This window comes from Bos javanicus, chromosome 14, assembly GCF_032452875.1.
Source record: "Bos javanicus breed banteng chromosome 14, ARS-OSU_banteng_1.0, whole genome shotgun sequence".
Lineage (NCBI taxonomy): Eukaryota > Metazoa > Chordata > Mammalia > Artiodactyla > Bovidae > Bos > Bos javanicus.
The window spans coordinates 62,947,038-62,961,336 of record NC_083881.1 but is presented as its reverse complement, the minus strand read 5'-3'; the positions used below and the strand labels follow the sequence as shown (position 1 = coordinate 62,961,336).

The 14,299-nt window shown below is 40.5% G+C and overlaps 1 protein-coding gene across 6 annotated transcripts in view; it reads left to right on the top strand.

Annotated features, from left to right (window-relative positions):
* Positions 1-14,299, top strand: part of GRHL2 (grainyhead like transcription factor 2) — a 171,122-nt gene that overhangs the window by 47,026 nt on the left and 109,797 nt on the right. For all 6 annotated transcript variants that reach the window (XR_009740917.1, XR_009740915.1, XR_009740914.1 and 3 more), the window contains exons 3-4: positions 6,517-6,584; positions 11,112-11,505. Coding sequence is in view for 2 of the 6 variants with exons in the window: in XM_061439255.1 (XP_061295239.1) it covers positions 6,517-6,584; positions 11,112-11,505 (462 nt within the window). In the remaining 4 variants the exon portion in view is untranslated. The remainder of the gene's footprint in view (positions 1-6,516; positions 6,585-11,111; positions 11,506-14,299) is intronic.

Sequence of the window (14,299 nt, the reverse complement as noted above, 5' to 3'; positions counted from 1 at the left end):
ACAGGGAAGCCCCAAGCTGTGCTTATTAAAGATGAGATATTGAGTTGGTCAAAAAGTTGGTTCAAGTTTTTCTGTAAGCTGTTATGAGCAAACATTTTGGCCAACCCGATACAAGGTTTGAGTAACTGATAGGTTGGCCCATCCAGGCTATTTTAAATGAGGATATTATTGACTCAAATAAATGCATCTTTTATGGTTAGAAAGTGATGGAGAAATAAATGAAAGGCATTCCACTTGCACCCTTGCAGTCTAGGCTGACTTTTCCCCCTTACTAAGAGAGCTGGAATTGGCAGATTTCACAGCTGTCTTGTGAAGGTATACAATTCCCAACATGACTCGTGACCTAGCAAAAAGGGGCTTTAAATTTGGGAACTGGGGTCCACATGAGAGAAGGTAGGGTCTAGTCTCCATTTCATGCAAGCAGGGCAGTTTCCTACACGGAACAGGGAGCACCCGAAAAAAACTGAGCCTGAAAAACAAAGATGGTTTCTCGGCAGGCTTTCTTTTCTTCTTTTGTTTGTGGCTGTTTTATATATTTAAATCCTTTTTGACTGAAAAGCTAATTTGAGAAACACAAGGATAATTTCTAAACGTTTTGGGGTGAACATTTTCAGAATGTATTAAGGATGGTACAGAACTTATCATGTTAGACTGTTTCATGTTCTAGGCTACTTCTTGAGGGTTTCGATTTATTAGACTTTTGTGTTAATACTTAATGTTTGGAAATGATCTCATCCCTAGAAATTGCAAAGCAATTTTTATTTATTATAAAAAATAGTTAAGCTTGACACTCATTAAAATCTGGTAACATATCATTAAAGTGACTATGATTTAATAACTTGGGTCATTAAAACTTTTTGGTAACCTATATAACTTCATTAAGCAAATATGTTAGTAATAGTTTTATAAGACTATGAAGAAATATATTAAGATTATTTTGAAGAAACATATTGTTCTTATTTTTTAAAAACAGATTTTATTCCATTACTGTCATAATTTCAGATATCTTTATTAGATGACAGTTCTTTCATATTAATGAAAAAGAGAAATATACCTTGAAACAAAACTCATTAGTAATTTAGGAAAGAATTTAATTTCCCATAGGTTCGAAGGATAAAGTATTAGTAAATATGGTACCTAGATTACCTCTCCTTTTGTACATTATTAATATTAAAAAGAAAGTTGAAATTCTGCTTTCATAAATATTTTAAGATACAGAGTAGGGAGTTTACATAAAACTCACTTTGAGGATATGGAGAAAATGGAACCCTCCTACGCTGTTGGTGGGAATGTAAATTGGTTCAACAACTGGAAAATGGAGGTTTCTCAAAAAACTAAAAATAGAACTACCATATGACCCCACAATTCCACTCTCAGATATATATTAGAAAAAACCCAAAACACTAATTCACAAAGATATGTGTACCTCACTGTTCATAGCAACATTATTGACAATTGCTAAGATATAGAAGCAACCTAAGTGTCCATCGATGGATGGATAAAGATGTGTTGTGTGTGCGCACACACACACACAGTGGAATACTGGTCAGTCACAAAAATGAAACTTGCCATTTGTAACAACGCGGATGGACTAAGAGGATATTATGTTTAGTGAAATGTCAGAGAAAGACAAATGCTATATAATGTCATTTATATGTGAAATCTAAAAAATAAAAACACACCAGTGAATATAACAAAAAAGAAACATACTCAGATATAGAGAACAAATTGGTAGTTACCAGTGGGGAGATGGAAGAGAGAGAGGAGGGGCAAGTTTGGGGTGGGGATTAAAGGTTACAAACTACTATGCATAAAATAAATAGGCTACAAAGATAAATTGTACAACACAGGGAGTAGCACCAATATTTTATAATAACTAAATGTAGTATGATCTTTAGAAACTGGAGATTACTGTGTTGTACACCTGAAACTTATATAACATTGTACATCAACCAGACCTCAAATAAATAAGTAGTCATCACTACTTCGGAGAAGGCAATGGCACCCCACTCCAGTACTCCTGCCTGGAAAATCCCATGGACGGAGGAGCCTGGTGGGCTGCAGTCCATGGGGTCGCTAAGAGTCGGACACGACTGAGCAACTTCACTTTCACTTTTCACTTTCATGCATCGGAGAAGGAAATGGCAACCCACTCCATGTTCTTGCCTGGAGAATCCCAGGGACAGGGGAGCCTGGTGGGCTGCCATCTATGGGGTCGCACAGAGTCAGACAAGACTGAAGTGACTTAGCAGCAGCAGCATCACTACTTGCTCTGTCCATGGGATTTCCCAGGCAAGAATACTGGAGTGGTTTTTCTTTTCCTACCCCAGGGGATCTTCCTGACACAGGGATCAAACCCACGTCTCTTGTGTCTCCTGCATTGGCAGGTGGATTCTTTACCACTAGTGCCACCTGGGAAGCCCCATTTAATCTTAACCACTTCCTTAAAGGCCCTGTCTCCAAGTATAGTCACATTGGAGATTAGGGTTTTAACATACAAACATTGGAGGCATACAATTCAGTCTATAACACTCTACCCTGTTTAAAAAATGCTTCAATGGAATCTATTTGAAAATAAGCTCAAAACTTTAAAATATGCATTTGAAGCTTAGATGTAATCTATTATAAAAATAACCAAAATGCTAGAATTTGTCATAATTTAAAGACTCAGATACTAGCCTAGTTCTCTATTCGGTTCAAGCTACTTACCAACAACAGAGCCACCAACAGCTCTGAAGTCAATTGTGACCTTTTGATTAATTTCAGGCATGACAGAAAAATATGACAGATTTCATTTGTTATTTTTATGTGGTTTGATTTACTTTAGCTTACTTTACTTTCCCCCTGAAGAAGCTGGTGATTCGTAATCATCTGATTCTAGCTCTGGTGAAAGTATTCTTCCCTGGCCCGTTGGTTCCTCTCTATTCTGTTGACCTGGTGCTGCTGGACACCAAGATGTTTGTTTGTTTGTCTAACCATTTGGTCACCCATTTATTCATCCATCCATCCAACAAGTGCTAATTCACCACGACCTTCCAGCAATGGTGTTAGATATTAGGGGGGTGGGTTGAGTATCCAAAGGCAGATGGGACCCCATTTAAGACCTTAGTGAGGTCACAGTCCAGGACGTCTGTAACAGTCCCGTAAACCTATAACAACAGTGCATGGCAGTAAATACTATGAAAGTGATGTGCTCCAGGTGCAGTGAGGAGGGCGTGCCAGCCTTCCAGAGAGCTCAGGTTTTCCAGAGTTGTGCTCAGTCGCTCAGTCATGTCCGACTCTTTACGACCCCATGGACTGAAACTGGTGGTGCTGGCGGTGAAGACCCCACCTGCCAATGCAGGAGACATAAGAGACGGGAGGCAGCAGTGCCTATTCTACGGGGAAGCAGAGGAGAGTTTTTCAGGTAGGCATACAGAGAGGGAGCATTTTAGGCAAAGCAAACAGGAGATGAGAAAACGTGGGAGGTCAAACTCCAGGATGCATTCAGTGAAATCCAAGGAATCAGCCTTGCTGAACTGTGGAGGTGAGTGAGGGGGGAGGGCAGTCAAGGTTGGTTAGGAAGGCAGCGACTCCTTCTGGAAGTGACCAGACTGGTGGGCTGGGCTTTATTCCCCCAAGAGGGAGTGCAGGGCTAGGTACATGGCCTTGTTTTTTGCTAGATGAATGAGTGAATAAATGATTTAATAAATATTCATAAGCTTTAGAAATTTTTGAAAGAAATCTTTTTATTTTTAATTTAAAAATGGAGCCTTTTGTTTTCAGTTTATATACATTATAGAAAATGGATAGAAGCTTAAAGAAAATGAAATTTCCTGTAATTTTTCTATTATATTCTTTGACATCATTTTCTCTATTACTGAAGGATTTTGAACATTGGGCTGGTAGATTGGAGAAATGACTTACACATGTTATAGCAACAGCAGCAGCAGGGAGATGGATTATGAGCAGAGAATCCAGTGAACAGGTTGTTGCGATTGTCCAGATAAAAAAGAATGAAGCCCTAAAGTAAGACCTAATGGTAGCTGTTCCCTGGGTCAGCATTTGTGAGCTTCTTCTTAAATCAGCTGCTATATTTAGTCAGTCATGCAACACAGAAACAAAGCTGTATGTTCAGGAGATCATTGAGTATTTGTTTGAATAAAAGTTGGCAACTGATTCTGTTTGTGTGTGTGTGTATGTGTATGTGTGTGTGTGTGAGAGAGAGAGATTTGATGAGAGAGCCCTATAACTAGGATCACAATAGCTCAGTTGATTCTCAGAGTAACCAAGGCGGAGTACAGAAGAAGGGCTTTGGGGAAAAGGATAATTGTAGGTTGAGTTTGAAGTGCTTGTAGGATATCCAGGGAGGGGTGTGTGGTGGTGAGTCTAGACTCGGAAGGGGCCTGAGTTCAGAGGTCTCGGTTTCTCTAAGAAGGACAGTCTTTGGGAAGCCAGAAGTAAACATGGTTCAGGGGGGCCCAGATGGGAGGGAGGAAATCTGAAGGCACGGTGGGGTCAGCCTGAAAGAGCACTCTGGTCCTTCTCAATGGAGCCAGATGGATTTGCAGGGACTAAGTGAAGGAGAGGAGAGACCAGTTAGCTGATGCAGTAACCCAGGCAAAAGAGGTGGGGGGCTGAGCCAGGAGGCAGGCCTCCACAGGGAAGTGGATGGATCTGAGTCACATGGGATTTAGTGTGGTGTCTTTAAGACTCATTCATATTATAGCATGTATCAGAATTTCATCTTTAAGACTGAATAACATTTCAGTGTGTGTGTGTGTGTGTATATATATATATATATATGTATGTATATAAAACACATTTTGTTTACTCATTCATCTGTAGATGGACATTTGAGTCATTTATACCTTTTGGCTATTGTGAATTATGCTGCTGTGAACATGGGTTTGCTTAGTATTAAAATTTTGTGATTATCCGTCATCTTCAGTAGATGATAGGAGTTTTGTTTTATTCATTTCGTTTCTTGTTTAGCATGTAGTAATGCTGCTACTCTGTAGACCCTCAACATCGACATGTGCATGAAGGACTTAAAATTGATTTACTTTATTTTTATTTAACAAATGCTTATAAATTTCCACGCTAAGTGCCTTTAAAAAATCAACTTTTCTAATTTTACTAAACACCCGGTGAGGTGTAGAACTACCACTATTCCTTTTTTACAGCTGAGGAAACTCAGGCAGAGTTAGTTTGTGGTAGAGCTGAGATTTGAACTGAAACGATCAGGTCGAGGTCTGGACTCTTAGTCACCCTGCTGTGTCGCCGCCCTCGCCCAGCTGGCTGGGCTTGCAGACACATTTGGGTGAGTGGAAACCATCCATGAGGATTGCAAGAGAAGTCCAGAAAAGAGAAACTTCTCATAAACACTCTTTTATGTCAAAATAGTGCAGGGTGCATTTTCAGTGCAAAGGTGTGTGGCTAGAAGGAAGATCTGGAGATTTAGGGGAAAAACAAAATTGAAAAACAAAAAAATTGAAAACATCCAACCAGCCAAACAAATCTAAACCCACTGTTCATGTATTTGAGAACTGTGGTAGAGATAGAAAAGCGATCCATAGTGCCGTCGAGTGATTAGATGATGCTCAGACACACAGCTGGTCGGGGTGTCCCTTCTCTCAAGTAGCGCTTTTTCGATAATCTTTCAGGTAATGCGTTGGCACTGTAGTTGTGAAGTCCATAATAAAAGTGCCTTAGAAGAAGAAGGGTGGAAGGCAATGGCACCCCACTCCAGTACTCCTGCCTGGAAAATCCCATGGACGGAGGAGCCTGGTGGGCTGCAGTTCATGGGGTTGCTAAGAGTCGGACACGACTGAATGACATCACTTTCACTTTTCACTTTCATGCACTGGAGAAGGAAATGGCAACCTACTCCAGTGTTCTTGCCTGGAGAATCCCAGGGACAGGGGAGCTTGGTGGGCTGCCGTCTATGGGGTCGCACAGAGTTGGACATGACTGAAGCGACTTAGCAGAAGAAGAAAGGTGGAAGGAAGGCAAGCCGTGAGCTATGTAGGGAGGTTGGATAAAGGTGGCCCAGGTATTAGGTGTTGCCTCACCACTGAACGGTGCAGCCCACTACCCAGTTTTCCCCTCTACATGTCAGTCTAGAGTCCCTCATCACAGTGGGGGGTCAGTCCTGTTCCTTAATGGGATACTTGTAGCTCCAAGATGCTTTTTCTCTGCTCCAGAGTAGAGATACCCTTTCCCCTCATCTGCGCCCAACCAAGGAGGGGAGGACTCAAGAGGTGCGCAGGTCCAGCGATAACTGCCTGTGTCAGCGGAGCACAGCAGAATCAGGATTGCTGTGACTTTGCATCAGTCATCACCGTTTTGTGTCTGGTCCGCTTCATTGCTACTCAGGCCTCTCACCTTTAACCATCTCCTGGCCATTGCGAATTTGCCACCTTTCTCCAGAGAATGTTCCGTTTCATTTTTTTTGCTTATGCTGGTGTCAAGCTCTCTGCACAAGGTCACAGTTGCATTTATGTAAGTCTGACTGACGGTTGGTCATGATTTCAGGTTCCTCGAGACAAGAGGCTACTGTCTGTAAGCAAAGCAAGCGACAGCCAAGAGGACCAGGATAAGAGGTATGATGATATACATAGGAGTATGCCTGACTCCCCAGATAACTCCTTTTTTATGTTTTTGACAACAATAGTATTAAACTATAACTTGTTCTTGAGAGGGTATGGTAGTTAAGAAGCTTAATGTCTGCTCCCTGTCTTTTGGAGCCTGGACCAAAACCGGATTTCTCAGTTGGAAGAGCAAATCGTAGTTTTTGGTTTTGCAATTTGCAGAGGTTCATTAGTGTCTTCCAAGGAGGCTGCAAATCCCAAGAGACAGAGATGATATACTGGCAAGATAGCCCACTGCTAGTGTGAACTTTTCTGTTAATTCAGTGGCTGTGTAACTGTGATGAGGCTCTTGAGGGAGTGAGACATTTGAAGATGACCTTTGGTAAGGGGGAGAGGAAGGAGGCCAGGCTGATCTCAGTCCAGGGAGGAGCTGGTAGGGAGCCATGGGTGGCAGAGGACACTGTCAGGGTGCAGGGGCAGGAAAGATATTAGGAGACCATAGGTAACACTCTTTTCCTTCAATCCTGAATTAAGAACCAGTTGAAAAACAAGACACAGATTGAAATTAAAAAGGAAAATAAATCAATTTTATTTCTGATGAAGCTAATTAGAGAATGTGATTTTGAACGGGCAATTTGTAACATATCAGTACTGACTTGGATATGACCTATTATCCAGTCCCAGGCAGGACTTCAGGCCTCCCTGAAGGGACGTATGGCCTGGCCAAGGTGACTGGAGTGTCTGTCCCCTTTCTTTGGCCAAGACGATCCAGACATAAAGGAGGACCCATAAAGGTCTGAACCACCTTGCTCAGCTACTTCTCCCAAAGTAGCTCTGGAACACAACCAATCAAATATATCTCTTCCCCTGCAGAGGAATGGAGAAGCCCCAGTGCTTTTCTGTTGGAGGGTTTTCCACTTGGAAACATGAAGCCAAGAGAAATGAAGTCTCCTACTAAAACAGATGTCAGAAACTGGCCTGCCCTTGATAGGAACTGCTGTGACCCTACGATCTTGTCATGTGACTAGCAGTGGGGACCACCCTGCCAGCCAGTGGTATTGTCCATGTGTCACCTCCAGGGCACACCCCCAGCAGAAGGTCAAGGCTGTCTGCATATGATTTGCTGTTCCAAGGGGATCTTCTGGAACTTTATGCTGCTTTGGGGACCCAGGCACTGGTTAGTAGCAGTGATGACAGGGAGAAAGAGGCTGATACTCTTCAGGTCCAATAACTTTTCCTCCATCCAGTCAGTATTTAATAAGCTAAAGAGGTTTAAGTCCTACACCAGTAATCACAGAAAGATTAGGGACGCATGCAGGAGGTGGAGATGGGGAGAGAAATGAATCTAAAATGTGCTCTGTATGTATCGTAATAGACACAAGAGGCCCTGTTTTGGTGAAGTATCTTTTAGAGCAACCTTAAAGACTGACAGCTGCCCATTGTATTTTAAAGGCCGTTTTTATGATATCTATGGAGTGCCTTGAAAAAAAACTGGCAGTGAGGTATAGACAAATTACCTTGTATAGACTAATTATGACTTTGTAGACTTCTGGTTAAATGTAATTTGGAAGGATATCATTTGGTCTGCAGTGTACTCATGAATTAGGGTGCCATGGGCTGGCATAATATCATTACAAATGTTTGTATACAGAAGTCACCACTTTGAAAAGTAATCTCAAGGAGATGAGTCCAGTTTTTTTTTTTTTAAGAGTATATTTTCATCACCATTCCTAGCATTGCATTTTTTCCTCATGTTATAATGTTTGGTTCAATTTTAAATTCTATTGCAAGTGAGTTAGTATCTCACAATTGCTCTTAACTTTGCTCAGATCACCCATTTTTGGGGATGACTTTCAAAGTTCTCTGGCATCAGCTTTTAATGTCAGTGCTATCTGTAGAGGCACTGTTAACACATTATAGGACAGTGCTGAGTCTATTATTTCCTTGTCTCGTGGTAATGAAGATTCAACTATATTTGCACGACTCTATTCGCTTGCTTATTTATTTATTTATAAGAATGCCCAAAATATTTTGACTTGTGTTTCTTGCTTAGAATCCAAGTGTTTTACATGAAATACAGACTTAAGAAATTTGGACTGAAGTGGACTCTGATGGTAGAGGAGTTGATGAATTTAGAATATTTTGGCCAAGCCAGTAAGACCATGCTTGTGCAAAGCCCAAAAGTGTGAAGAAAGTAGATAATTGCTTTGGTAGCTACTGAACATAGACCAACCCTTCTACACTCAACTTGCAGGATATTATCCAAAGGGTACTGCATAAAATGAGTTTGGGAGATTCTGGGTTACAATTAAACTTTTGGAGGAACCGCTGGGGGCCTTACTGTGTTCACAGCTGTGACCCACCAGGGTGGTCTTCTTGTTGTGGCAATAGCATCTTTTTAAAAAATATTGATTCTATCGTGGACTCCTTTCTTGAGGAACATGTATTAACATGCCATGTGATGTTCTAAAAAACAAGGTTTAGAAAATACTGATATAAATGGGTGGTCTGGGTTTTGGCATCATCCACTCACTGGATTCAGATTAAACGTAATATCTAATTTTCACTGTGTCTTAGACACAGATTCATTGTATTGATTTGGCCACGAAAGCAGGTTATTACTGAAAGCCAGTATGTTTATAGACTCGTGATTTTATTCTTTAAAGGATTCCTTTCTAGAGTGGTTTCTTTAGGTCTGTGGCTGACTCAGAGAGGTTCAGGTATTTTTCTGTTGGCTTTGCTCATGAGGAGCCATTTTCTCCCCAAGCTTCCCTTTGAAGTTTTATCTGAAAAATCAAAGCTAAAAATACCAAGCCCTGTTTGAGAGTTAGGCAAGTTCAGAGGCCAGTTGACTTCCTTTACAGAGAGGAGCCAGGAGAGCTCAATTCTTAGAAGAACCAATTTTGTTCAAACATTTCTCCTGATGAAAAATGCCTATAAACCCCAGAAAGCACCTGCTGGTTTAAAAAAAGCAGACACCAGGGACAGGGTTGCATACAAAACATGCATTTTCTTTCTGTCATTCAGGATAATCTATAAATAAGTAAGAGATGGCCTCAAACCTTACTGACTACTAGGACTTGGTTAGTAAAATCACTTTGCTGTCAACAGTGCTCATTTAGTAAGAAGTTGCTCTTTGCTTCTGCTCTCACTCAAAATCCTGCAGTATAGATGCAAATAGTTCATCCTATCCTGGTAAGAATTAATTTTCTAAATCCTTTTTTTTTCTCTTTGTACCAGTCAGGAGGTGTGAGATCTGAGAGCTCTTGTCTTACATAAGCCCAGTTACACCACTTCCTTAAGTCCTGATAGTAATTCAATGCTCAGGATATCAATGAGCTCATGGTTTTTCTCAATTAAGTGAAAATATTTTAATGACAAGTTCTCATTATCTTATTTTTATCTGCAAAGGGTTTAGCCTGCAGAACAGTGAAAACTTTTCTTCCCAATCTTCTCCTTCAACCTATTGTTCTGCCCCTAATTTTTAAATTACTGTGAATTTTTTAAAAATTATTTTTAATTGAAAGATAATTGCTTTACCAGTATTTACCAGTACCACAAAACCAGTATTGTATTGGTTTCTACCAAATCCCTGTGTTTTTAAAAAAGCCTATTTAAATTTTTTTCTTTTGAAAGCTTTCAAACATATTCATTAAAAAAACAGTGGTATAATGAACCCCCAAAGACCCATTCCATCCTCCAGATTCAGTACTTGATAACTTTTTCTTACACCTATTTATTCTTCACCATTTCTTTCTTTCCCTTCTTTCTTTTTTTAAAAAATTTTTATTGCAATAGTATTTAAAATAAGTTCCTGGCTTAACTTTATGTCATTTCACCTGTGACATGACATATTTAGAGATCCATATCCATTTGATATGGATCTCTAAATAAACAAGGACCTTTTATTACATAATCTCAAAATCATTATCACATCTAAGTGAATGAACAATACTCCTTAACATCAGCTAACTTTCAGTTCATATTTGATTGTCTCAAAAATCCCATTGCCTCATAAATACCTCTTTGGCTTTTTAGATCGGGATCCAAACAAGATCTGCTCGTCCTGTTTGGCTGTCATGCCTTTTAAATCTCTTAACCTAGAACAAGTCTCCCACCTTTCTTTCTTTTTTCATGCCTCTGACTTATTGAGGAAACCAGGTCAGTAAGATGTGTGATATTCTGGTTTGTATGATTGTTTCTTTTCAGTATGGTTTAAATTATTCTTCCAGCTCCCGTATAGCCTAAGAACTGGAAGTTAGATATAAAGCTTGGTTTGATTTAGAGTCAACATTTGATTTTTGTTGAGCATTTCCTAGGTGGGGCTGATCGCATGCTACCAGGAGGCACATGGGGGTGCTTGTCCTACTTCTAGTGGTGGAAAGATCCATTTCATTCCATTGTAAAGCTCACCATCAATTTTTTTTCCCCTAATGCATTAGCATCCGCTGATTCTTGCTTGCATCAGTTATTAGGAGTTGCAAAATGATGATTTTTCTAATTCTATCCTGTTGCTGGGGGGCGGGTTTCAATACACAGAAACTGTCTCGGCACGAGTGAAGCCCAGAGTAATTTGAGCGGAGGAGAAAACCGAGTGCAGGTCCTGAAGACTGTTCCAGTGAACCTTTCCCTGAATCAAGACCACCTGGAGCATTCCAAGCGGGAGCAGTACAGCACGAACGTCCCCGAAAGCCCAGCCATCATCCCCGTGTCAGGAATCACAGTGGTGAAGGCTGAAGATTTCACCCCGGTTTTCATGAGCCCACCTGTGCACTATCCCCGGGGAGAAGGGGAGGAGCAACGCGTGGTTATCTTTGAACAGACTCAGTATGGCGTGCCGTCCATGGCCGGCCATAGCACCTACCTCAAGGACGACCAGCGGAGCACCCCGGACAGCACTTACAGCGAGAGCTTCAAAGACGGAAACACAGAGGTGAGTCCCTGGCTCTTACATCAGGAGCCCGAACCGAAACCCAGAACCCATACCTAACTTTTTTCCTCTGTTTGCTTAAAAAAAAAAAAAAGTATTTATTTCTTTTTGGCTGCACGGGATCTTCATTGCTGCATGCTGGCTCTCTCTAGTTGCGGTGAATGGGGCTACTCTCTAGTTGCCGTGCATCGGCTTCTCATTGCGGTGGCCTTTCTTGTTGAAAAGCACGGGCTTTTGGGGACCCGGGCTTCAGCAGTTTCAGCGAATGGGCTCTACAGCACAGGCTTAATAGTTGTGGCCCCCGGACTTAGCTGTTCCACGGCACGTGGGATCTTCCTGGACCGGGGGTAGAACTGTCTCCAGCATTGGCAGGTGGATTCTTTACCACTGAGCCCCCCAGAAAAGCCCTTTATTTGCTTTTTATGTGGGATGAGTGAATTCAACTGTGAGTTCATTTTTTTTTTATAAACATGTTTGCTTCTTTCCTTATAAACAGATTTTATTAAAACACAGGTTGTGTGGAGGAATATTCTCATTTTCCTGACTCTGAGATGACAGATTCCTCTATTGGCTTTAGTTTTAGTCTTAAAATCAAATATTTGTGAAGAACAGAGCTGTTTGTGTGGAAGTTTCCTACTTTTTAAAGTTTTCACCTTGACTTCTAGTTTGTAACCTTCCAAATTGGAGCCAAAGGTGTTGCCTGCCCATCATTTTTTAAAAACGAAGCAACTCTTCTTTAAAAACTTATTTATTTTTAATTGAAGGATAATTGCTTTATGATATTGTGTTGGTTCCTGCCATACAGCGGCATGAATCTGCCATAGGGGTACATATGTCCCTTCCCTCTTGAACCTCCTTCCCACCCCACTCGGCCATCACAGAGCTGATGTGATGAGCTCCCTGAGTCATACAGCAGATTCCCATTGGTTGCTTTACATATGGTGTGTATATGTTTCCATGCTACTCTCCATTCACCCACCCTCTCCTTCCCCCACAGTGTCCACAAGTCTGGTCTCTATGTTTGCACCTCCATTCCTGCCCTGCAAATAGGTTTATCAGTACCATCTTTCTAGATTCCATATATATGTGTTAATATACAGTATTTTTTTTTCTCTTTCTGACTTACTTCACTCCGTATAATAGGCTCTAGGTTTATCTACCACTGACTCAAATGTGTTCTTTTTATGGCTGTGTAATATTCCATTGTACATATGTACCGCAGCTTCTCTATCCATTCATCTGTTGTTGGCCATCCACAGGTTGCTTCCATGCCTTGCTGCTGCTGCTGCTAAGTTGCGTCAGTCGTGTCTGACTCTGTGCGACCCCATAGATGGCAGCCCACCAGGCTCCCCTGTCCCTGGGATTAGCTATTGTAAATAGTGCTTCAGTGAACACTGGGGTACATGTGTCTTTCTCAATTATGGTTTTCTCAGTGTATATGCCCAGTAGTGGGATTGTTGGGTCTTATGGTTTTATTTTTATAAAACTAGTTTTATTCCTAGCTTTTTAAGGAATCTCCATATGCTTCTCCATATGCTCCTCTGTAATAGTATCAGTTGATATTCCCACCAACAGTGAAAGAGGGTTCCATTTTCTCCACAGTCTCTCCAGAATTTATTGTTTATAGATTAAAACTATATAAATCTTTAAAGACCTTGTCAGATGAAAACTCAAGGAAGAATTGGTATTATCAGTAATAAAGTGTGTATACGTATGTGTACTTTGCACCTTACAGATAGATTCTGTGTATTCTTCTCATGTGCCCAAAGAATTTGCAGAGGCAGTGGATCTTTGCTTGCTTGTTTGTTTTAAATTCACAGGTTTTAAGGGCACAGTTTGAAAATTTTGTTAATTGTATCCAGTTGTGTAACCAACATCAGAATCAACAGACGGCTTCCTCACCCTAAAAGTCTGAACTTGAAGCTCTCCCCTCCCCCCTTGCTCATGGCAAACAGTCACCTGCCGTCAGTCACTATAGTTTTGCTTTATCTAAAATTTCATACAAATGGAATGATGGAGTATGCAATCTTGTATGTTCTCTTCTTTCATTTAGTATAATATTTTTGAGTTTCATCTGTGTTACTGGTTATATTAATAATTTCTTAAATTGCTGAGTAGTATTTCATGGTAAGCATATATCACAATTTATTCATCAGCTGGTGGATATTTGTTGCTTCTAGTTTTTGGCTATTATAAATAATGCTGCTGTAGACATTCAGGTTTTAATGTGGATGTATGTTTTCATCTCTCTTGGGTACATAACTATGGCTGGACTTGGTGGGTCATCTGATAAATGTATATGTAACTTTATATGGGTCATGTGGGAAATGTATGTGAAACATTGTTGTACAGTGTTTCAAGGTAGCTGTAATATTTTCGTTCTCACCAGCATTACATGAGGATTCCCGAACTTTTCCACATCCTTGCCCAAGCTTGATACCACCCATCTTTTAAGCTTTACTTTAGTGTATATGTGATGTTGTCTCATTATGGTTTAAACCTGCATTTCTCTGATGTCTAGTGATGTTGAATATTATTCTGTGTGTTTATTTGACTACTTCTATAACTCCTTTTATGAAATGTCTGTTTCAAATAATTCGCCCAATTTTTAGATTGGGCTGCTGGTCTTTCTTTTATTAAGTTGTAAGAGTTTCTTAAATTGTGTAACCCTTGACCAGTTATGTTTTACAATTTGATGGCTGCTTTATTTAACTATTCAAACAGCAACACTATTTAATCTTGATAAAGTCCAATTGATCAATATTTTTCTCTTAGAGTTTATGCTTTTGATATATTG